Source organism: Dipodomys ordii, unplaced genomic scaffold (genome assembly GCF_000151885.1).
Source record: "Dipodomys ordii isolate 6190 unplaced genomic scaffold, Dord_2.0 Scaffold127, whole genome shotgun sequence".
NCBI classification, from domain to species: Eukaryota; Metazoa; Chordata; class Mammalia; order Rodentia; family Heteromyidae; genus Dipodomys; species Dipodomys ordii.
The window spans coordinates 4,477,672-4,501,328 of NW_012267343.1; the positions used below are offsets into that span (position 1 = coordinate 4,477,672).

The 23,657-nt window shown below is 38.7% G+C and overlaps 1 protein-coding gene across 2 annotated transcripts; it reads right to left on the bottom strand.

The window, feature by feature from the left end:
* Window positions 1–5,520: 5,520 nt before the first annotated feature.
* Tlr4 (toll-like receptor 4) lies at window positions 5,521–16,935 on the bottom strand. 2 transcript variants are annotated; one of them, XM_013030179.1, is made up of 4 exons: window positions 16,679–16,935; window positions 12,512–12,678; window positions 10,279–10,341; window positions 5,521–9,013 (listed from the first exon to the last, which is right to left on the bottom strand). In XM_013030179.1, the coding sequence occupies exons 1-4, from the start codon at window positions 16,769–16,771 to the stop codon at window positions 6,751–6,753; spliced, it is 2,586 nt and encodes an 861-aa protein (XP_012885633.1). In that variant the 5' UTR covers window positions 16,772–16,935; the 3' UTR covers window positions 5,521–6,750. The 2 variants fall into 2 exon arrangements, with proteins under 2 accessions (XP_012885633.1, XP_012885634.1); XM_013030180.1 differs by lacking the exon at window positions 10,279–10,341.
* Between the last annotated feature and the right edge of the window lie 6,722 nt (window positions 16,936–23,657).

Consider the following 23,657-nt stretch of genomic DNA (forward strand, 5'->3'; position numbering starts at 1 on the left):
GTGTGTGTGTGTGTGTGTGTGTGTGTGTGTATGTGTGCATTTGCACATGTACCTGTCCTAAGATTTGAATTCAGGGATTGGGGGCTGTCCCTCAGCATTATTTGCTAAAGGCTAGTGCTCTACCACTTCAATGACTGCCTATCTCTGATTTTTTACTGGTTAATTGGAGATAAGAATCTTATAGGCTTTCATTCTCAGGTTGGCTTCAAACCACAGTCCTCAGATCTCAGCCTCCTGAGTAGCTAGAATTACAGGTATGAGCCACCAGTGTCCATCTTTTATAGACTCCTAATTCTTTGATACTATGACACATTTTCAAGAATTATTTTGCACATGTGATTACCCATAACCACCTAAGGAAAACCTACAGGGTCCTATTAATGACTAAAAGGTAACTCTTGTCCAGTTCATTTAGTTTGATCTGGTAGTGATCGTTGGCAAACTTCACATTCTTTATCTATAATTAGACAGGGTATCTCTCTCTCTCTCTCTCTCTCTTTCACACATGCATACATATATGTGTGTGTGTTTCTTTAAAGCCATATATATATATATATATATATATATATATAAATAGTGTGTGTGTACCTGTTTGTTTTCCCTCTGAAGAGCAATATGTTGCAAGACAGAAAACAAACATTCCCTTGTGTTTCTTTAACTCTGCTTATGTCTAACTGCTACTCAATATTTTCCTTCCTCTGTTCCATTTTGGCTCCTGTTGCATATCCCCATTGCACCTGTCCAACTTATCATTCCCTGATCAAGGACTCGAGACTGTAAAGTCCTTTAGGATATAGGAATTCAAATTCAATATTGGACTACTTTGTGTTAGCACCGGACATAGGCCTAGGCAAGTAGTTTCTTGCCTTTGCTTTCTCAGAAGAGAGTGAAACCCTAGTAGTGAATGACCTGGGAGGCCAGTATCGAGGGTTTAATTTCCAGGTTGGGGTTGAAAAGACCAAGGAATATATTTTGTATTGTAGTTAGGATAGCAGGGGCTGTTTTTTTTAATTTTTTTAAATTGTTATTATAAAGGTGATATACAGAGACCTCCCAGTTATGTAAATCAGGTGAAGAATACATTTCTTTTTGAATAATGTCACCCCCTCCCTCATACTCTCCCAGTTGTTCTCTCCTGTCCCCACTCAGAAGTTATATAGTTCATTTTCAACATCGTGACTAGCCACTGCTGCATTTGTTCACCCTTTGTCCCTCCATTTCTGTTACCCCTCACTCACCCCTAAAAATGAACAAATGAGACAAAACAAAACAAAACAGAAACAGCACCAAATGAAAAGACCAACAACAACAACAAAAACCCTTGCTTCCATTTCCTGAAGTTCATTTTGATAAATATAAGTTTTTTATGATCAGAGGCCAAGAGTGGCTTTGAAGTGATGCTTGCCTCATAAATTTTATCTCAGCTTAGTAGATTCAGTCCTTGAGCTATATCAGTTTTAGTTATATAGGCTGAAGACAAGATGCGATGTCTTTGTTAAACATTAAAATAATATTCAATAAGGAAGGAGGATTATTTCCTAGAGTTAGAGAAAGAGCAGGTGACCAAAAGGTAAGTGTATAAGTTCCTGTCCAGTTGAAAATGAGACAGGTATAGACTTCAGCATCAGGTAATCATTCTTATGAATCTTCCTTTATAACCTTCTCTGCTGTAGTTACTTTGGGGAGGGCTGGCGAAAGGGGCATCCATGTGGATTCTGATAACTTCTCCTCTCTTTTGAGCAGATTTTTTCTTCCAAACTGAAAGATTATCCTTATTTAAAACCATGTGTGACACTAATCAAGATATATTGAACAGATAAATGGACATATTGATTAAAACTGCTTTGTGCAACTATTTGAAGACAGTAATCAAAATATGGCAAAACATACCACATGACAGAAGAAATCCCTGATTGAAGAATGTTGGAAAAATTTTATATAAATAGTGAAACAACTGGACCTATCAGGAAATCTATTGGGATGAACCAAATACAGGTCCTTTGCATCAGTTGGGAGCCTCAAGCAAAAGAATTTTATTCCATCAGGAAAGAGCTGAAGTGGTTTAGGCTTAGTCCATCATCTTTAGAGGAATGGCTGATTTCAAGTACTCCATATTCTTTTCACTCTCTCCTGCTTCAACTCAATGCCTATTGTTTGGTTAAAACTTCATGCTGGGTTATAGTTCTGAGCCCTGGTCATAGCATAAAGAAAATAAAAATAAAGAATAGTAGGATTCAAATCTCTAAACAAAATAGAAACGAGTCATTCTTTCTGTGAAAGCATATGGCACAGTTAATTGACTTTTTAATAGAAGAGACTGGCTCTAAAACCAAACTCTGCCATAGAATACCTTTTTGACTTTGGATCTGTCACTTTAAATCTCAGAGCCTTGATTTCCTAATGTGATATTACTAGCATCCATCAGATAAGCATGGCATGGGCATTTAAATCAGCATACATAGAGCAATAGCTATTAAAGATAACTGTTATAAGAAAAGTCCTCTCCCCACTTCTAGAAAGTTTTGAAATACTCAGACTCCAGGATGAAATGGAGGAAGTGGTTAAGAACATTCGTGTAGATGCTAAGAACAGAGGAAACCATGAAACTCCAAAACCCTGGTACCAGGATGTGCAGTAGAGCAATGTGTTCTGGAAACTTGGGGAATTAATAGGGAGGCAGAGGGGATAGCATTATCTGCAGAGAAGGTGCTATTGTTCCTTCATCTATTCCTCAAATGAAGTCCTCAGTTGAATCAGGTATGATGCTCAGCATGGCAGAAACATAGGCTAAACAGACCTGGATGACTCTCAGCTATCACTGACTGAACTCCTAGGGAGTATTTTGTGAGGATGATTTTATAAGTTTTGGTAACCCACAAATGATGGTTACATAAAAAAGCAACTGCCTAATTAAATTTACCACTGTAGTCCCATAGGGTGGGAAAATATCAATTATTAAAATATTATGGTTGAAAAGCCTTAACCCTCGATTTTCTTCCCTGTACTCCCTGTATCCCTGCATATATATATATATATATATATATATATATATATATATATATACACATACATACAATTCCCTTCATACAACTACATACAATATTCATACTCCATTCAACTCCCTTCTTTATAAATCCAGATGCATAAGCACCCATAAGAACAGTGTCCTTTCTGTTAAACATATCGATTTTTATTTTTAATATTTTTTGTGGTATAAAAGTTTAAACTCAGAGCTCCCCTATGACCCAGCAATCCCACTTTTGGGTATTTACCCAAATGATCACAAACAAGACCATACTAAAGCTACCACCACAACTATGTTTATTGCAGCATTATTTACTATACCTAAGATATGGAACCAACCCAGATGCCCCTCAGTAGAAGAATGGATCAAGAAAATGTGGTATATATACACAATGGAATTCTATGCCTCCATCAGAAAGAATGACATCGCCCCATTTGTTAGGAAAAGGAAAAGGCTTAGAGAAAATTATATTAAATGAAGTAAGCTAGGCCCAAAGAAACTTAGGTCCCATGGTTTCCCTTATTTGCAATATCAGTATATGTCTGAGTCAAGCAGAAAAGGTCAGATAAGGTGATGTTAGGGAAATGAAACCTAAGATATGTATTCAAATGTTTTTTTTTCTCTCGTGTGATTGTTTCTAACACATTTATAAGATGATTTCTTTGTTGCTTTGTATGTCCTTCCCCCACAGTATAACCCCTGCTTTCACTGTATTTGATATCGGTATAATTTGTGGAGGGGAAGGTGAAAAACAAATAGTCTAAATAGGGATACAGGTGGACCCATTGCAACAATGAGATGTACAAGTCGTTATGTCAAAAACGAACTTTACAACTTTGATGGAGGGGGGAGCGGGGAGGATTGTGGGGGGGGCAGGAGGAGGATGGGAAGGGATGGGAAGGGGAAACAAAGGAGGAGGCTACAATGCCTGATAAGAAATGTACTCATTATCTTGCCCATGTAATTGTAACCTCCCTGTACAGTATTTTCACAATAAAATATAAAATAAAAAAATAAAATAAAATAATGAGTGATGAGAAAAAAAGTTTAAACTCAGGGTTTTGTGCTTGCTGGGCAAGACTTGTTTCAGTTATTGTGCAGGTTGTCTCAGATGTTTTGCCTTGCCTAGCTGGGACTGTGATTTTCCTATTTAAACATTTTTACATAGACCGTGATGACAAAGTGAACCAGCGTGTCAAGCTGTGATTACTGAGATGAGCTTTGACTACCATTCTTTCCTGGGCTGCCTTCCAATCATGACCTTCCCTATCTCCACCTCCTGAGAAGCTAGAATTACAAGCTACAGGCATGAGCCACTGCATTTAGTTATATTTTCTCCACCTCCTCCCAGAGTTCTAACAAAGTACTAGCCCATCCTTCAATTTGTAAGAGTCCAGTAGCCCAAGTTTTTACTTCTAATTAATTAGTTAACATTACCGCTTTCATATGCTTTGTTCAAAGCTCCTTTGATTCTTTATGGAGAGAGTTGTGCTATAAATAAACCATTCATTGTATAATACATCCATGCATATGTACTTGCTTAATGATTCATGGTTTAGGTTGAAAAAAAAAAACCCTGTTTAATGTGAACCACGTAGGGAGCTACAGGGGTTTCGCTTCTCATTTTGCCAACTTGAAGCTTGAAGCAATGGGGTAGAGTGGAAGAGAATTTCCCTGAGTGGGCGGGAGACACCATTGAAGTTCTGTCTACTTGCTTAATCTGTGTCCAATGTAAAATAAATTTACTTCATTGAATTTTCATCAGTAACATGGAGAAATTAAGACCTGATCTGCTACCGCACCTGGTGTATAAGAGTCTACAGTAGTTTGAATATGTTCCAAGTTATAGGGTATTGCACACAGTTAAGGTACCCAACATTAATCTTTCTACATTCCACTCTTTATTTCCCCTCCATCCAGAAGGTCTAAGAGCCCATCCTAAGTCTGGCTTTCCTTTTCCTTTCTCTTATATTTATGTGCATATAATTTATTTCCCTCCTTGTCACCCCATCTGCAGTTTCCATAAATCCTCTTCTTTCTATAACTGTTTTATTTCAATTAGCATAAGGATGTGTAGGTTTATCTATTGCCACAAATGGCAGGGTTCCTTTCTTTACAAAAAAGAAATCTCAATAATTTTCTACCCTAAGTGCTGAACACAATATTGCTGCAGTACACATGGGAGTGTACATATCTTTGTGAGTATAAACTCAGAGTAGGATTGGTAGATCATGCAGTTGCTTTAATTTGGATTTATTATTTTGTTTTGAGGCAGTGTCTCACTATGACACCTAGTCTGGTTCTTGGCTTATGCTCTTTCTGCCTTCCATGCCCCGGGGGCAGGAATTATAGATGTTCACCAGCAACAGTGTAACAGCTCAATTTTCTCTTTGTCCTCGTTAACACACACACACACACACACACACACACACACAGGCACGCATACATACACACACAATGGCTATATGTATGATTTGTGTAATGACTATTCTAAATAGTATACTGTGATATATCAATGCTTTTCCATAATACGTACAGCTTTTACTGTACCATTTCTAAGGAAGCAAGGGGAATGTGCTTTTCTAGGAAGTCAGCTTACCATGAACCCTATGACATCATTTTCTCAGTGATAACATAAATTTGGTCTGGAACTGACACCCAAGGGGCAGTAGCAATATGTCCCTCCCCACTGCATTTCACAAAGTAGTCTGGTGATGAAGGAAGGGTACAGCACAGTGCAAGAAAAGGGACCCATGATGCCCTCCATGGAGTACTGAAGGCCTCCAGTACTCCGTCCTGAGATGAAGCTTCATCTATATTTCTGGAATCATCAAAAAGACATGTCCTCCTCCTTGTGTCTAGTACAAATAGCTCTTTGTGAAACTAAGAAGCAGAACTTTTCTCCCTGGGCTTTAAAAGAAGTGTCCTTTTCAACCCAACTATTTCCATGCATGCCTCTGTGACAGTCATAACTCACAAGGTAATAACTTAAGAGTGGCATCAAGTGACAAGGTGATGCTATAATTTTCATATCTGTTTGAAAAATTGTGGTTCAATATGAATGCTTCCAGCATGTGTCAGCCTTTATTTATGATGTGAGTTTATGGACAAGGGAGGAAAAATGAGAATTTGAGGTGTAAAAATAAAAATAAATTAGGAATTCTTCTTCAATAAATACAACATACTATGGAACGACACCAGGATGCTAGTCAGCATGCACTAAGCAGACATCTTTAGGGATTAGTTTGAAGATTAAGGAAACGGACGAGAAATGGAAGAGGAATCCTGAATGAGAAATCAATCTGAGTCATTGAATTGGATTCAAAGCAAGCAAACACCCAGTTCATTTGAAACTGCCAAAACTCTCTTAAAACAATTGAAGTGTAATCCAGCATACCATTCCCATTCAAAAAGCTTAGGGGAAAAACAAGCTCTCACTGTCTTCCATCAGGCCCAAGTTTCTTAGTTCTGATTGGACTTGGTAGGGTAGTTCAATGGACTTCTACCGTCAGGACTCTTTCATGGACTTGGTTGGAACTCACACCTAGCAAGTTCTGTGTTTTGCCTAGTAATTTTTCCATCTGCGCTGCAAGTACCACAAGACTCCCAGTCCTGTGTACCTTGAGCAACCCCAGGTTCTCAGATTGATAACCTGGCAGTCTGTGACGTTTGGTCCTTAGCATCGAATCCATGTGGAGAAGTGGCTCAGGAGTTATTCTTCCAGTCTAGATAGCAGTCGTGGCTTCTTGGTGAACATTTTCTGCATCTGCTAGCCCATCCGGTTGTGATGTTTTTCCATCCAGCAGAGCTTTCCTGAGTCGTCTCCAGAAGATGTGCCTCCCCAGCATACTGTCCTCCCACTCCAGGTAAGTATTTCTACTGAGAAGGCGATACAGTTCCACCTGCTGCCGGAGCAGGGACTTCTCCAACTTCTGCAGGACGATGAAGATGATGCCAGCGCGGCTGCTCAGAAACTGCCAGGTCTGAGCGATCTCATATTCAAAAATGCACCAGCGGCTCTGGATGAAGTGCCGAGACACTACAACAATCACCTTCCGGCTTTTGTGGAAGCCTTCCTGGATAATGTTGGCAGCAATGGCCACACCGGGGATAAAGTCCCTGTAGTGAAGGCAGAGTTGAAAGGGGGGTACTCCTTCTTCTAAGTTCTTTACCAACTCATTTCTCACCCAGTTCTCATCCTGACTCGAATAGATAACAAAGGCATCATAGGCCATTTCACCTCTACCATACTCTTTACAGCCAGCAAGGAGCATTAGGTGAAAATAGAACTTGTAGACTAAAAGTCCAATAATAGCTACCATGAGGATACTGAGCACTGACAGGCTAATAGTGGTCTTGTTTATTTGACAGGTGGTATTTCTGAAACTCAGCACTGGCATGCCCTGCATATCTGGAGGATTTGCACATGTCATTTGTTCAGCCTCCACCAAGAGTCCCCTCTGATCCTTGACCCACTGCAAGAAACTCTGATGTTCACAACTACAAGCAAAATTATTCTGAGTAAGATTTAAATGTGTTAGCTTACTAGGGAAATGTAGTGCCTGCCGTTTGGAAGCTACGATATAATTGAAACTATAATCTAAGACCTGGAGAGAGAGGAGATGTGCATAAGGGAACAGATCCAAATACACGAGATGGTTGTGACTCAGATTTAGGACCCGAAGATTGGGAAGGGTGTCAAATGGTCCCTTGGATACCTGTGTCAGTTGACACTCAGAAATGTCCAGGATGGTTAAGTTAGTCATGTTTCTGAAGATATTTGGAAGGGTGCTGTCCTTGAAAGAATTACCAGCCATTTTTAAAACTTTCAGATTGGTCAAGCCATCAAAGATGCCATCGAAGACAACTTGTATATGGGTATAAGAGATGTCAAGGTAGTGCAGTTGGTGGAGACATAAGAATACTGTAAACTGATTGGTATGTTTCAAAGCGGAATGCTGAAAATCTAGATACTCTAGCTGGCATAAGCCTATGAAATTTGAATTCATGAGAATAACCCCATTGAAGCTCAGATCTAAATGCCGGAGTGTGGTTGTTCCAAAATCCTCAGAAGAACAGCAATGCCGGAGACTCAAGCCATTTCTACTAAGATCTAGAATTTCCAGATTTGGTAGTTCAATATCTACCATGTTAACTGCACCTTTGTTATCTGTAAAATTCAACTCTTTGAGAGAAGGGAGTGCCAAAGGGGGAAATTGTCTAAACTTACACCTTGCTACTTCTAAGGATTTCCACTTGAAATCTTCAGGAAGGTTTTCTAGGTTTTTAACATACAGATTCACTAGAGACATTGCAGAAACATTTGCCAAACAATTAAACAAGCCAGTAACATCACCAGAAAATTCATCTAAATATGCAAACCGGAATTCTTCAATGGTCAAACTACACAATCCATCCAAGGCAGATTTGTCAAAACTGTCCATGTTCCTTTCATTTTTAAATTCTCCCAAAACCAACCGGTAGACTTCTAAACCAGCCAGACCTTGAATACAAGTTCTCATTACATGTGTATTATTAAAATTACTTCTTAAAGTCAATTTATGGAGTTTTACTTCTTTAAAGGCACCAGGATGAATGATATCAATTGGGTTCAGGGAAAGATCTAAAGAAAGGTTGAGTAGTGGCTTTTTACGTAGAACCTGTAAGTCTTTGTAATGAATACTTTGAATCTTGTTATCAGAAAAGTCCAAGTGTTCCAGGTTGGTCAAGTTTAAGAAATATTCAGGCAACTTGAAGGAATGGATAAGATTGTGAGCCACATTGAGCTCCTTCAATGCTCTGAGATTTCCAATAGGGAAGGTCCTTAGAGAGAGTATGTTGGTCTCCACAGCCACCAGCTTCTGCAAATGTGAAAGTCCAGAAAAGGCTCCTGGGGCTAAACTCTCGATAGGGTTTCCCGTCAATATCAAGGTAGATAGTTGGCCTAAACCTTGATAGGCACCATCTTCAATCACCCGAATATCACACCTACAAAATAAAAAGATACAGATTGTATAATATTCCTGCTGAATGAAGATTCACAACAGAATAATGACCCCAGCCCACCAGTTCTTTACATAGATGTTATGTGCCCTATGATTGTACATAGGCAAAGATATGTAATGGAGTAGATGTTGATGGGAGGAGCAAGTAAGAAGCCCCACAGACTGGAGTCATCACTCAATTGGTAGATGGTCAACCATCAGTGACCATTGGCACACACTTAACACCACGCACAAAGTTAAAATGAAGCTCCACAGATTCAATATCAGCATCCTAGCTACAATGGGAAACATTTTCAAATTAAGTATACATGCTAAGCAGAGGCAGCAGATCCATCAGAGTAAAGTCAATGAGAGATCAATAATTGGGGCTCATATAGATTACATGGTTGATAGAGTATGTCATGGCCTTTGGTCAAGTTTAGCCATTTGGTGACACAGTTAATTGTGAGTCCATGATTGGTGTAGACCACGTAGGTGGTTGTTACTTTAGTAGCCACCACAAGTGACAGATGTCTGTTTCAAGGATATAAATAAATTTCACATAAGTGCCACTGATACCCTTAATACTTATGAAAAGCTCTGCCTATGTGACAGCTAGAATGTGAAAGCTGTCATTACCCCAAGTAAACATTAATAACCGGTTAACAGGAGTATCATGTTAGAAAAAGAAAAGCTGGGTGTGAAGTCAATATCAAAATATCAGTCCAGATTAAAGTAAGCTTTCCTGAGAATATGGAAGTTGAAATTTAAGGGATGAGTAATAATTAATGGGAAATAAAGGTGAGCAAGAGACCCCCAAAACCCTCAAGTTAGAAAGCAGTCATGATACAGTGAGTAACTACAATAGTCACTCTCAGAAGTGCACATTGAGAATGAAGGTTGTGTCGATGAATAGGAATGTGGAGAAAGGAGGGTCCAGATGAAGTGGGCAATGACAAGGTTTTAAATTTTTTACCCCAAGAGAATTAATTGGTAGCCATGTTACATAGAGACTTCCTACGTACCCAGCACTGAGGCAGCTGGCCTACACAGCTCGTGAAAAATTCCTGCTAGTATTACAGGAGCCTGCCTGACAGAGTCTATCAAGGAATCCTTTCCCTGTCTAATCTGAGCTACCCTCCCGGAGGTTTACAATATTCCCTGCCTGTCCTAGGACTTTCAGAAGATCCATAAGTAATAAATAAAATAATTTTGGTAAGCTTTTGTAATAAATAAAATAATCTTGGTAAGCTTGTGTAATTTACTTATAACTGATGAGAAGATGGTGGATGTGGCAGAAAATGTTCTGGGAGCCACGGACGGAGGCCATGTCTATAGTCACAGCATTTGAGAGACAGAGAAAAGGGGACCACAATGTGAGGCCAGTCTGGATTATAGAGCAAGACCCTGCCTCAGGAAATATATATATGGCAGGACAACTAGGTTTTGGAGCCTCAGCTTCCTCTGCTTACTATGTAACTTTTAGAACTCCTTTTTCTCTTTGTGTTTCAGTTAACACATTTTTAAATGACACAGCTGAACTTGACTACGTCTCAGTTCCTTCTTTTGGTGATATGATTTCATAGCCCATGTTCATATATATATATATATATATATATATCAGGCCATACTAGATTTTGCAGGGTTTTGCAGTATCTCCATCTCATTATGTAAAGCATAAGAGAAGCACACATGAAGATGAAGAAAACATTTAACTTAGAAGAAAGGGATGCATTGTTCTGTTGTAATAAACCAATGTGGCACTTAAATCATTTAAACTCTTCAAACCTCGCTTTCTTATCTAAAAACAGATTATGTATTGATGTAAGCATTTTATAGAGAAAGAAATGTCTCTGTTGTATCCCAAAGCACTTTCAGAAGACTCTTTCAGTTACTGTACTATTTGACTGGAAGAAGGCTATGTAGTGTGTTACTCTCTCTGTCCTTGTCCTAATTTGAAATCTCCTATGGGCTAATCAGAGAGGGAGCTGGCCTCTTTATAAACATAGAGACAGTTCCTTGGGATTATATAGATCAAAGATGAATTATATGGAACATTGTCTGATGAGAAAATACATCTTTTTTTAAAAAGGAGAAAGTTGATTGGTCAACTTTAGAGCAGTACTAGGCAAAATTGTCAGTTGGAAAACTACAATTTAGAATCCAATATAATGATCATATCAATCATAATATTTTATCTTTATGAAATACACCTTATAATGTTTTGAATATATACAGCCCATTAGTAGTCTTATCACATTTAACCCTGTATGATGAGTTTCCTTATTTCTACTTAACAGATATAAAATTGGAGGCCAAGAAATGCAATGAGATACTTCAGGTCAAAAGGCCAGGGCCATCATTGGACACTAGTAGCTCACACCTATAATCCCAGCTACTCAGGAAGCTGAACTGTGAGAGGATCAAGGTTCAAAGCCAGCCCTAGCAAGAAAGTCCATGAGACTCTTATCTCCAATTAACCACCAGAAAACCAGAAGTATAGCTGTGGCTCAAAGTGGCAGAGAGCTAGTCTGGAGCAAAAAAGAAAAAAGAGAGAGAAAAAAAAAAGAAAAAGAAAAGGCTAGAGTCAGATAACAATCATTGAGTTTGTACTATGTGTCCACCAATACAGCTAGGACTTTTGCATACTAACCTTTAAAAAAGATTTGGTCTCGCTAATTGTTATGTGTGTGTGTGTCTGTCTGTGTGTGTGTGTGTGTCTGTCTGTGTGTATCTGTGTGTCTGTGTGTTTCCTAACAGTGCACATCATATTGCCAATGGTCAGTAAGTATCTACCAACATAATTTTCTCTCCTGAATTAAAAAATACACCAAAGGTAAAGTTTTTCTTAGAACTCTCTCTTACCGCTGCTCATTTCATAGTTGGAAACCGGCCTGGAAACTAGAGATGGCTTATCTAAGGTTGAACCACAAGGAAGACATCTGTGGAAGAAATATATGAATACGTGTGGGGGCCATAAAGCCCCATAGGAGCTGAGTGAATACAGGAATTGATTGGATAAGTAGGTGCAGAGAAAGCCTGATGCAGCCATTGGAAGACTGCTGGTTTGTGTGTTTGCTTTTGTGTTTGAGTAAAGACATAGGCTCCCAAGTGCTTCACATTCTACTCTGATCCTGTCCTTGGACAGATAGTGTCCCTAATCTTTACTGCATCCTGGTAGCCTGTTTTCTACCTCTGGATAATGTGCCCTTTGATTTGTAAGCTAACATGAACTCTCTGACACATTAAAAGCAGAAAGACATTTGGAAGGCTGGTGTCTATCCCAGACTCCCATGGCTTCTCTTGGTAATACTTAATGTATGTCTTGAGTAATTCTTTTTTTTCTACCATCATGGTATCCAATGCATGGAACTGACAAATGAAGATGAGACTCTATCAACCTGGCATTCTGGCCCTCAGAATGAAATACTATGCATTAAGATGAATTGAGAAAACAACAAACGTCTCACCTTGTGTAGTATGGAAAAGCTCATTCATTTACCTGGATAAATCCAGCACCTGAAGTTCTGGAAATTTGGAGAAGCTCTGACTTTCTAGGGTATTCAGGGGGTTAAAGCTCAGGTCCAGGTTTCTGGTTGAGGAGGGTATGTTGTCAGGGATTCTGGAGAGATTCTGCTCCATGCACTGGTATGTCACATTGGGGATCACCTGCAATAATCACAAATTAAATGTAGTTTTGCCAGCTGTACTGTCCCAATTTTTCTTTCTTAAATCAGATTGGGATGGGGGACAGGCTCTGGAACAGGAGTCAGTCAGCCTCTTCTATCTATCTATCCATCTACCTATCCATTCATCCATCTCTACATACATCTATCCATCCATCCATCCATCCATCCGTGTACCCACACATTTCATATTTACTAAATGTCTCCTTTGAACTCACTGATCTAACCTCCACAATATTAATGGTAACACGAAATGAGAAGAAAGGAAATCCAGTCATAAGGACGTCTGAAATTTGGAATTCCTAGATTTCTTATTACTTCTTTTGAATTCTTCCTTTCTTTTAAATTTCAGTGAACTTCACCTATCACACATAAAACAGAGGTAGTAAAATACTTTGTACCGTTGTGATTGCCTACCCTCAACATAACTAGCAGGAGAAGACAATTAAGATGTCTATACTTCCCTTTCTGTTCCTTAGCTAATGGACTTGTAGCAAAGTCACACAGAAATAAGGGATCATGGTAAAATGTAGAGATTCCAATAGTGAAAGAGTAAAATAAGGTTGAATGTCTTTACTGTTTTGCTTTCTATGTCATCTTATGTTCTGAGCTTTTATTTGTTAAGCTTTACTTTCCCATATTCCTTGTAAGCCTTCTTCTTGAACCTTCCATCTAACTTCAGAAATTAGGTGATCACCTACAAAATGCCTTGCTGTTATCCACCTGGTTTTAGTCTTTTCTTGGTTAAAGCCATTAGAATCTGTTTAAATGATTCAATGAGATAAGGTATTTAAAGAACTTATCTCAAAGCTTATTACACTGAAAATCATCAATAAATATAAATATTAGAATTATCATTGTCTACTATTAAACCCTTACCACATATCTGCAAACTTCATACATGTTATATAATTTCACTTAACCATCAATGAAATCTTTAAAAGCCAAAGAAACTAGAAACTGAGAGTGAAAGGTAGGATGGGTAAAATCACAGAGTTCACATTTTCAAGTCCTCACTTTCTTCTCATTGCTGGTTGAACATTCATTACCCATCATGGGAATGAAAACAATATACCTAATATAGCATGTTTCAAGAAATCTTCCTTCATCCTCTTTTATCTCCCTCCATAGTTTTATATAACCAGACAAAATTATATTGCCTTCATGATTATATCCTAAATGTCTTCATGTTTTGCACTTGACTGCAAACAATAGCTTGGCATTTGGATTCCAAAGCACAGAATGGTGCTTGGTGAATGGTGGGTGCTGCATAAACTTTTGTTGACTAGATCAATGAAAAAATACTGCATAATTGAGCCAAAGAAAGTTTGGTTAAGCCCAAATGATAGATATTTTCTGATAAGTGCTGTGTGCAATACAAAGACAAATGGAGCAATGAAGGAAATGCACTCATTATCTGACTTATGTAACTGTAACTCCTTTGTACATCACCTTTACAATAAAAACTTAAAAATCTAAAAAAAAATACAAATGGGTCTAGGCTTCACTCAATTCACAATCTAGTATGACAGCTGAAATAAGAACAAAACAAACACCGTCTCCAAGATCCATTAAATAGCCTTGACAATTTGTCCTCTGTTACAGAGAAAGCAGAGAGCAGTTCTGGATTCAGAGGTGGTTTTTCACTGCCAGTCTTGAAAGCTGAGTAAGATTCGGGTGCATGAAAAGAAGAAGGATATTTTGTAAGGATGGCATGAGACAGGAAGGGTGGAAAACTAACTAGATTAGCTGACAGTGGCAGGAAAAGTGAAATGTAATCTACAGGGTAGCCACAGCCAGCTCTGAGGGCCTCAGAGTCTATCCTGCAGCAATTCTGCCATCATTTAACACCTATAAATACAAGACCTACTATGTACCAGACACTGGAAATACAATGATAAATAAAGCCAGCAGCAGTTCTACCTTCCAGCCAATTATACTGTAAAGGGTAACTCTGACAATGAACAAATAAAAATATGTTACGAATAGACTCTTGGAAAAGATAAAGCAGTATAAGGGAGATTTCAGGCAAAAGAGGGACTGCAGAAGAGATGTAAAAGAAGAGATATTTAAACAAAGATCCCAGTGAAGTGAATAAAATTGAAGTTATAAAAATAATAGACCAAAAGTTTCCAATATGATAGCCACAATCCATAGGAAACCTCTGTTGTTGTTGTTGTTGCTGTTCTGGTTCCTTTCTTTTTTTTCTCCTGGATTTTTTTTTTTTTTGAGACAGTGTCTCACTAGGTAGCTGAGTCTGGCCTTAAATTTGTAATCTTTTTGCCTTAGCTTCCTCAAAACTGGGAAAATAGGCTTGTGCTTCTACATAACTATTGAGGATGAATGTGGGCCATTTAAATTGATACATGTGATACATGTGAAATAGACAGTAATTTTCAAGTACTTATCCTCGAAGGGGCAATGTAAATCATCTTTTCAGTAGTTTAATATATAATGCATTCTGAAATATTTTGAACGCCCTTACTAAAATTTCAAGTAGTTACTGGAATATGTAAACCTACACTTCTGTGGCTCACATATTGCCATCAGACAACACTGACTTAGGGGAAAAAGAAAAAGGTCCAAAAGTTTTTGTTTTGCCAGTACTAAGATTGGAACTCAGGGCCTTGTTCTTTCTAGGCAAACATTCTACCACTTTAGCCTCTAGCCCTGAAAATTTTAAAGGAGAGTAACTTGCTAGAGCTAAGCTTCTGGAATAATAATAATAATAATAATAATAATCCAATGAGTGTGCAAAATGTCTAAAGAAAGGTCTGTGTAAATTAAAGAGATTAGTCATGACCCAGAAGTGAAGGCTAAAGGAACAGAGGCATGTCCTTAAGGAAGGGACAAACTTTAGAAGCTTTTAGAAGATAGTACTGTATCAGGGGAAAGGGGAAGAGTCGAGAATATATGGAATTTTAACTAAGGGAAGGGAAGGGAAGAGGAAGGAGAGAGGAAAGAGGAAGGGGAGGGGAGAAGAGAGAAGGAAGAGGAGGAGAAAAAGAAGGAAAGGAAGGAGAGGGAGGAGGAGGAGAAGGAAGGGGAAGAAGAGAGGGCTTAGAATTTGGAGCAGGGAGGACACTTGACATAGCTAGTCTTGTTTACACATTAAAGTACATTATTTTCTCCCATGTCTTCAATTCCAGGACTCCAGCTGACAATGTTATACTTGAGTGTGTCTGTCCGAGTCTAACTTTGAATCATCTTCTTGGCTGTTCAGTTCTACTATGTGTTTCTAAGCAATGGTGTAGTCCAAGTAGGAAAAAAACCCAGAGATGAACTGTGAGTGAGATGACTCATCAGCTAGTTGGTATTTCATGCTGAAGGAAACCATCGCCTTAACTGCCAATGTGTGTCATGCTCTCCCTCCTTTCTTCCTCTCTGTCTCTCTTTAATTACTTGTATTTCAGCCTCCAGACTGAACCATGGGACTGAAGTCCCCTTAGAAGTCTGAAATCTACTTAGAAAATACTTTCTTCAGAGAAAAGAAAGAAAAGCCATTTTTCTCCTGAAATTGAAAGGGGACAGGATGACTCCTCAATGCTGAGCGTACACATCACTAGAAGAAAGGTCTAACACTAAGGCATCCTTCTTAAAACTCTCCAGTGAAGTATTATAATTCTTTTACAGACAAAAATAATTTTAAAAATAAATAAAAGACAAAAAAAACTAGTCTCATAGAGGTTCCATAACTTTTTCAAGGTCACATAGACAGGAGATCCTAAAGCAGTCGATTCAAGCAAGTCTAACTAACCTGAAGCCCATAATAGCTCTCAGATGTTCTAAATGGAACAAGACACCAGGTGCTCCCTGTTGTCCTTATGCTGCTAACAATGAGAGTTATTTGATCTCTCAAAGCTTTAGTTCATTTAACTCCTTTTTGCCAAATAAGCAGAACACACAGCAGAAAGTTCTACGCAGGGAGCAGTTTTGAGAAGCAAAGAAAAGCTCACAAGAGATGGGCAGATCCATACACATACCTCAATGCAGGGCTCCCAGCTTTCAGGTCTGAGACAGGAGAGGAAAGCCATACTGGGCATTAGAGTCCCAGCTAGGCGCCAGGAAGGCATCATCCTGGCATTTTCTGTGACCAGCAGCAGCCCCGTGAACACATATCTAGCCGTAAAATCAGCAGACAGGGCCGAGTCTGTGAAACACAGGTATCTTTTCTCCTCAGCACTGGTGCCCCCAGCAATTACTGTATTCAAAGCAGTTAAGTGGTGAGAGGAAGTGAGAGTGGCAGCCTTAGCATTCTCCTCTTTCTTGTTTTTCTAGTATGTATTTTTTTTTCCCCTGTAAAGGGAGGAGGAAGTTACAAAGAGAAGACATCTGCATACCAATGGTGGGAGGGTCAGCAAGAGGAAGTTGGCTTTCATCCCAGGGAGTCATTTGACTTCTTGGCTTGGGTGAACTTGGGAAAATAAACACACATGGTTCAACTAGCCAGTGGAAGGAATATTGTGGTCTTCCAATTTTGTGTTAATAGTGGAAAATTATGGCTCATACTCACTTGCTAAGATTGCCACAGTGAAGTATTTCAAACCGGGTGGTTTATTGTAATAGATATTTATCGTCCTACTGAAGTGGACCCTGAGATGGGGCCCAAGCTGGTATGAGTCCATTTTGAGGTTTGCCTTTGTTTTAGGGATTTTAGACTTCTGGCTCAAACTGGTAACACCACTTGCTTACAGTAAACCCTGCCTTTTGCACATGCTTATGGTAAACTCCACCTTTTGGCCACCAAAATGTAGACCTCTTTTTACCCACTAAAATCGCATGCCATTTTAAACCAAGGTGATAGGCTGGTTTATACAGCCATTACAGACAGACAAATTGTAACCTTATTGGTCACCTGTGTGTCGTCTGGTATGACTGTACAGTCTTTGTGTGTGTGTGTGACCAGGCTCGACCTCATGGATTTTGCCTTTAAAAAACAAAGAATGGGGGCCGCTCAGGTCCCAGTATCAGCTCCTGAGCCTGTGCTGCGGCCCTGACCCGCATTGTAGGAACCTTCTCAATAAAGTTGCTTCTTTGTTAATTTTGTTGCAGTGGGCTCTGTCACTCCAGATGACTAGGTGGGCTTGCCTGCCTGAGTAGGGGTCTTCCTACTATACCTACAGGTCTAAGGCCTATGAACCAAGGTCAAGATCTCACTAGACATGTCTTTGTCCTGATCACTTTTAAAGGGCACTAGCAAAACTGAACAAAGACCTCCTCATACGACTTTGACTTTGCACTGCTTCTTTAAAGGACATACCACCAAATACAGCCATAATCACAGGCCATGAAGGTGAGTCTTGGAGAAGGTTATTGTTAAGTTTGCCTGGGAGAACAGCCCCTCCCCCACTGGCCTGAAACCAGTCATCACCTGACAGAGTGGGCAAAGGGCCCCAAACTCTGAAGTCACTTCCTCATCCACTGAGGTCATTTCCTGAATTGCCTCAGTCATGCCTCTCTTGGACAGTGAAATGTTCTCCAGCTCTGGGTTCACTTCTGCATCAGCGGTGGTCCCACCTCCCAACTTTCCCTATATAATTAGGCTCAACACAAGTCCCCTTATCTTTGTCTCTTTTTCCTTTCCCACATTCTTCCCATGCTTCCAACTCCTGGGGCCTGGCATGTTGCTTTCCTTCCAATAAACTCTTTTCTGCCTGAACCATGTGGTAGTTTTCTTTCTTTAAACTGTAGAGTTACCAAATGCTTCTCATGAAGGGGTCTACAAGCCTGAACCAAGTGAAAATAATAACAATAATAACAGTACTAATAGCAGTAGTGAAACAGAAAAGTGTGGGTCATTGAGAAACACTGGGAATACAGAATCAAACATATTAATATACAACTGACTCCAGGCTGGATGACTTATAACCATGCAGCATTATTCATGACACTTTTATAGTACTAAACCTTTATTATTGACCTGTAAATTGGAAAATAGTTTCTAAACATCATAGAAACACATTTTTAGGAAACAGAAAACTAAAGCCTGGTGATGGAGTCCAATTACACAAATGACCAAGACTTCATTTTCTGATCTTTATAATGAGCATGATTGGGCTAGGAATGTGGCTTAGTGGTAGAGTGTGTGCCTAATCTAATAATAGTGTGCTCTGGACTCTGTGGTTCTGTCTTCACAATACAGCCCTCAGGTCCTACTGTCCCAGCACTTTCTCCCTGGACACAAGTTTCACATCCATCAACTGCAAGCATTTGCCCAGCCTTGCTGGGCAAAGCACAGACTAGGAGACTGGCCATTTTTAAAATCCCTCTTCTACTCATGGGAACCAGTTTCCATGAAGGTAGCTCAGTCCTATCTACATTCCTCCCTGTTAAATGTGCTGAAAAAATGTTTGAAATTAGAGTCAAAGCCATATGGGAAAGCTGAGGGGCAGCAAATGGTTGCACACTGCTCAGTGTTGATCTACAGCACCTTTAAGCTCACTTCCCTTCATCTCCCTTTACACAGGAGGCAATGGTATGTTCTGCCATTCATGTTGGAAATTGAAACTCATTGTTAGCAGTTCTGGCAACTGTTTTTGGTCATGGTTGTGGTAGGGACAGAGAAAAACCTAAAAACGAACAAACAAACAAAAAACCCTAAACCTTAAAGATGAATGGGAAGAAAACTGCTTAGAAACACTTGAAGTATAGCCTTTTAAAAATGTGACTTTCATTCCGTGTGATTAGGTCTTACCTATAAATTTTAGTCATGGCCATGAAAGTTGCCAGGGGATACAAATCAATCCCGTGCAAATAGAGAACATCCTGACACACTGTTCACCCAATGAGGTGACAAGAAGAGGAAAGAGAAATAGACTAAAAGCTATTATCTTATTAATTAGTTGCAATATCTGAAGAGAAGAGCATACAAAATCAAGTAGAAAGGGACATCAGGTATAAGAAACCTAAGTATAAGAAATCAAAGCAAAGCATGCATTGGAAAGCGGAGAATTCAGGACTTACCTCTGCCCTACTGTAATATTATCATTAATGTCAGGATAGTCCCTACTTTAGCTGCTGTGTATGCTCAGTGCTTGAGGCTGGCAGTAGGCTCAGGCCTTCTTAGTTCCTCTGTTGCAATGTGGAACAACTGACTTATAAGGTAGGATAAGAATGAATGACTATCATAGTTCCTACAGTAAAGTCTGTCTGCTCTTAGTGGCTCTGGAAAGAAGAAGAGACTAACCAACTCTTGATTGTACCTATCTAGAATTTAGACTGGCAATAGGAAGGTTGGAACAAAATGAGAAAATGTGATGTCTTACTTTTACTTTTCCATAGAAGAAATCTCCTTCAGAAGGAGCTAAAGGAGGGGTTCAAATCCCTGCTTGCAACAACATGGTGTCTGTCTAGAGTCGTAGTTTGTCTCTGTGAGCCAGGAGTGGAGGGTATAAATAATCAGTCTTAGCTCAAATGTTATATACTCACTATTCTCACTGAGTTTTAGCAGGTTTTCTTGAATAAAGGCTTATTCGTTCACCCTATGCGTTTGGGACAATGTCCAGAGAATGTCTTGGGTGAGGGCGACCATGAGCTCCATCACTTTCGAAGAAAGTTCATATCCACAGATACCTGGAAGTAGAACTCAACTGGAGATGATTTAGAGATGATTTTACATCAAAAGTAAAGTCAGTACTCCTAACACAGGCAAAGAGAGGAGAAGTGGAAGTAAATGAGGTATAAAAAGGAAAAGAATAAGGAGATCAGCATGTAGCAGAGAGAGAAAATAACAGCATAAAGAGAGGAAAAATACATAGAAAAAAGCAAGGCGAACCAGCCATAATTTATCCAAGTTATGACAGATGAACTTGCATGTGGAACAACTTATATCGCATTGAATTATCTTGGTTTTTTATTCATCAAATTAGTCCCTCAGCTTCCAAAAGTTTCCATCTATTTCACTGTTTACGTGCTGAGAAAACCAAAGGTGATCTTAGTTTCTTAAAAATATACATCTACCAATGTATGTATACATATATCTGATTTTATTCTGTTCTAACATGCCTAATAACTTTTCTGTCCTTGAAAGATTATCTCAAATGCCATTTGCTCTAGAAAGCATCCTATAGTTGACAACATTGCCTCATTCTCTCTTTTTTCTGTTTTTTTAAATTATTTCCAATATCATCCGTTTGTATCTCTTTCATGAAGTTATTTCTCCCTCTTTGGCAGAGTTTCTTGACTCATGCTTAAAACCAAGTCTTACCTTCTCTGATACCCTAGAAAATTCTTCCAATATGTTTCTTTCCCTTATGTTATTCATAATAATTTACAATCAAATAGCCTTAACTCATAGTGATATATAAAATTTTAAAAACTTGCAGGGGGAGATTGGCATCATAATATGTTCATATTCCTCTATCTGTCCCAAGAGTGAATGAATGCCTGAAATAAGGAAGTATGCAAAAAACAGATCGAAACAATAAGAAACATACAGCTCAGCAATCTTAAAGAAGAAGCAAGGAGTAAAGTCAGAATAGGAAGGTTGGTATACATCCTCTTAGTATGTAAACTACAAAATGTATCACTTGCTGTGTGATCATGAGCATAGTTCCTACACACCCTCTCCTACTACTCCCTGTGCAAAGGAAGGAGGTATACATTTGTTCTACTCTGAGTTTCTGGCATGCCCTGCAAGGAAACCTGTGATAAAAAAAAAAAAAACAAGGCTGAAAAGGCTAGCCAGTTCCCAAGGCGCTTGAAATTTCGCAACAAACCAATTTTAATTAAATATAAAGCACATAAAAAGAAAGTGACTTGGTGCTAAAAAGTGTCACACTGTTTCAGCTTCCTACAGAACATTCCCCTTCCCTCCCTTCTATTACAAAATCAAATGAAACAAAGAGCCTACAACATAAAGGTGTTTATTTTTAACAAAGAGAGAATACTGGACATAACATCACACTTTAGAAAAAAAATTCTTATCTCTCTAGAGTTTCCAGCCTAGATAATTAGATCAGTCTCATCTCAAAAATGCAGCTTGCTTCCAAGTCCGCAAAGAAATCTGGTTTAAAATTGCCATTCAGTATCTTAAGGGACCTTAGCATCTCAATTAAATAGTCCACATAAGAACAAGAAGAGAAAGAAATGAAAAGGTAGACTGAGTAATTCTGGGAGGGAAGGATGGAGGGAATCCAGTTTCTTCGTTGAATAAATCATAGTGGTTATTTAATCAGAGGCCCAGACATTATCAGCTCCAAATACAAACAAAAAAAAAGGAGCACGATAACAAATAATTCAACCACAAAAGGCATCCAAGTTTCCACATGGTTAAAAAGTCAATACCTAATTACAGAAGGGAAATTGGGACACTTTACTTTCTCCCAGATTGCATTATGCATCTCTCTTGGGTTTAAAATAAAGAACCCCAAATTAAGCCAGACTTCTAACTAACAACAATCAACAGTCATCTTTGATGAACGACTGTAGGATATCAAAATCCCACCTGACATCAATAGAAGATGCCACCGGCAGTTGTGCTGGAGATATGGATCCACTTTATCGAAAATTTGATCTTCAGAAAACATGTTCATCTAGAGTTTCTACTCTGTTTAGCAGGGCTGGGATATTACTGAAAGCAGATTCTATTTGTAAGGAGAAATGGAAGCTACCTGCTAAATCACTTCTAAGCCCACCAAGAAGCACATCTTTTGTGTCTCCGGAAATGGATCCAGTGCTAGGCTTTGGTTCTAAGGTTTTTCTGAGGTATTTTCTTTTTGTCAAGAACATCTTAATTCTGCCACTGGTTAACACATGATATCATACTCGGAAGTCCTGCAGTTGGCCACCTGTACAAAAGAAATTCTTGAATCTTGGTTCTAGCCTGAACTCTTAGTGTGTCAACGAGAGAGGTGGGCATCCATTTTCTTATCCTGCATTGTTTTCTGGTCTCTTTTACCTGTATTCTACAATTCCCTCTTTCAATATCAGCCATCTTTCACCAGTATTGCATCATCCATCTTAACTTGTCTCTTGTGATATCTGCATTTCTGCTTATCCACTTTAATCAAGGACGCTTGGTCAACTTTCCTGTGCCTTAATTTCCCCTATGAAATGGGACAAACCATAGCAATGATCTCATAGGATGGAAGGGAGTTTACATGAGATAACAATTCTGGAAATATGTTTTGAGTAGATTGGAGCACACAACTCTAAGCTAAAATTATATTATATAAAATAAATTATAGCATCATTGACTATTTGGGCCATGTATTTTGTCTACCATGATGGTTGTCTACAAACCCCATAATAGATAAGATAGTGCTGGATAGGGAGGAATGCATCTAATAAATCAACACTGACTACATGGATAAATTAATGGTAGAGGATCCTATGAATTCTAATATCTTTAAAATAGTTAAATAGAGCAGCAAAGAAAAGAGAAATTAGTAGATGAATAATGGTGTGTGGTAAGTGTGCAATGACTGAAAAGAATTCAGAGGCCTAAGTTTCTATGCTCTTAAGCAGCCATTGCTAAGCTGGATTTCAATCTTCTTGAATTCCAGTGGATAGCTGAAGACTAAGTAGATTTCATAAAACTCCAATATTGAGTGTAAATATAAAAACACATACTATAGTTGCTTAGATCAATTATTTTTCCAGATGTAGGGATTAAACCCAACACTTTACACCGGCAATACCTAGATATTTTTACTCTATGTATTCTTTAGTTCCATGGTTCTCTCCATAACATGTGTTTTGAATAACCCATCTAGGAGTTCTTAAATCCCTCTTCTCAGTTCTAAGAGAATGTTACTTATGTTCAATATAACAAATATTGCAGCTATACATGAATTGATGTTATTTATGCACATAATTTAACTTGATGCAGCAGAATATACACTTCATAGTCACATAAATCTAGCTTTAGATTCTAGTTCTCCACTTTCATTCTGTACATCTTTGGAAAAATTCTCTGAATAAATGGAACTTACATATAAGAACCACTTTGGGGAAGATTAT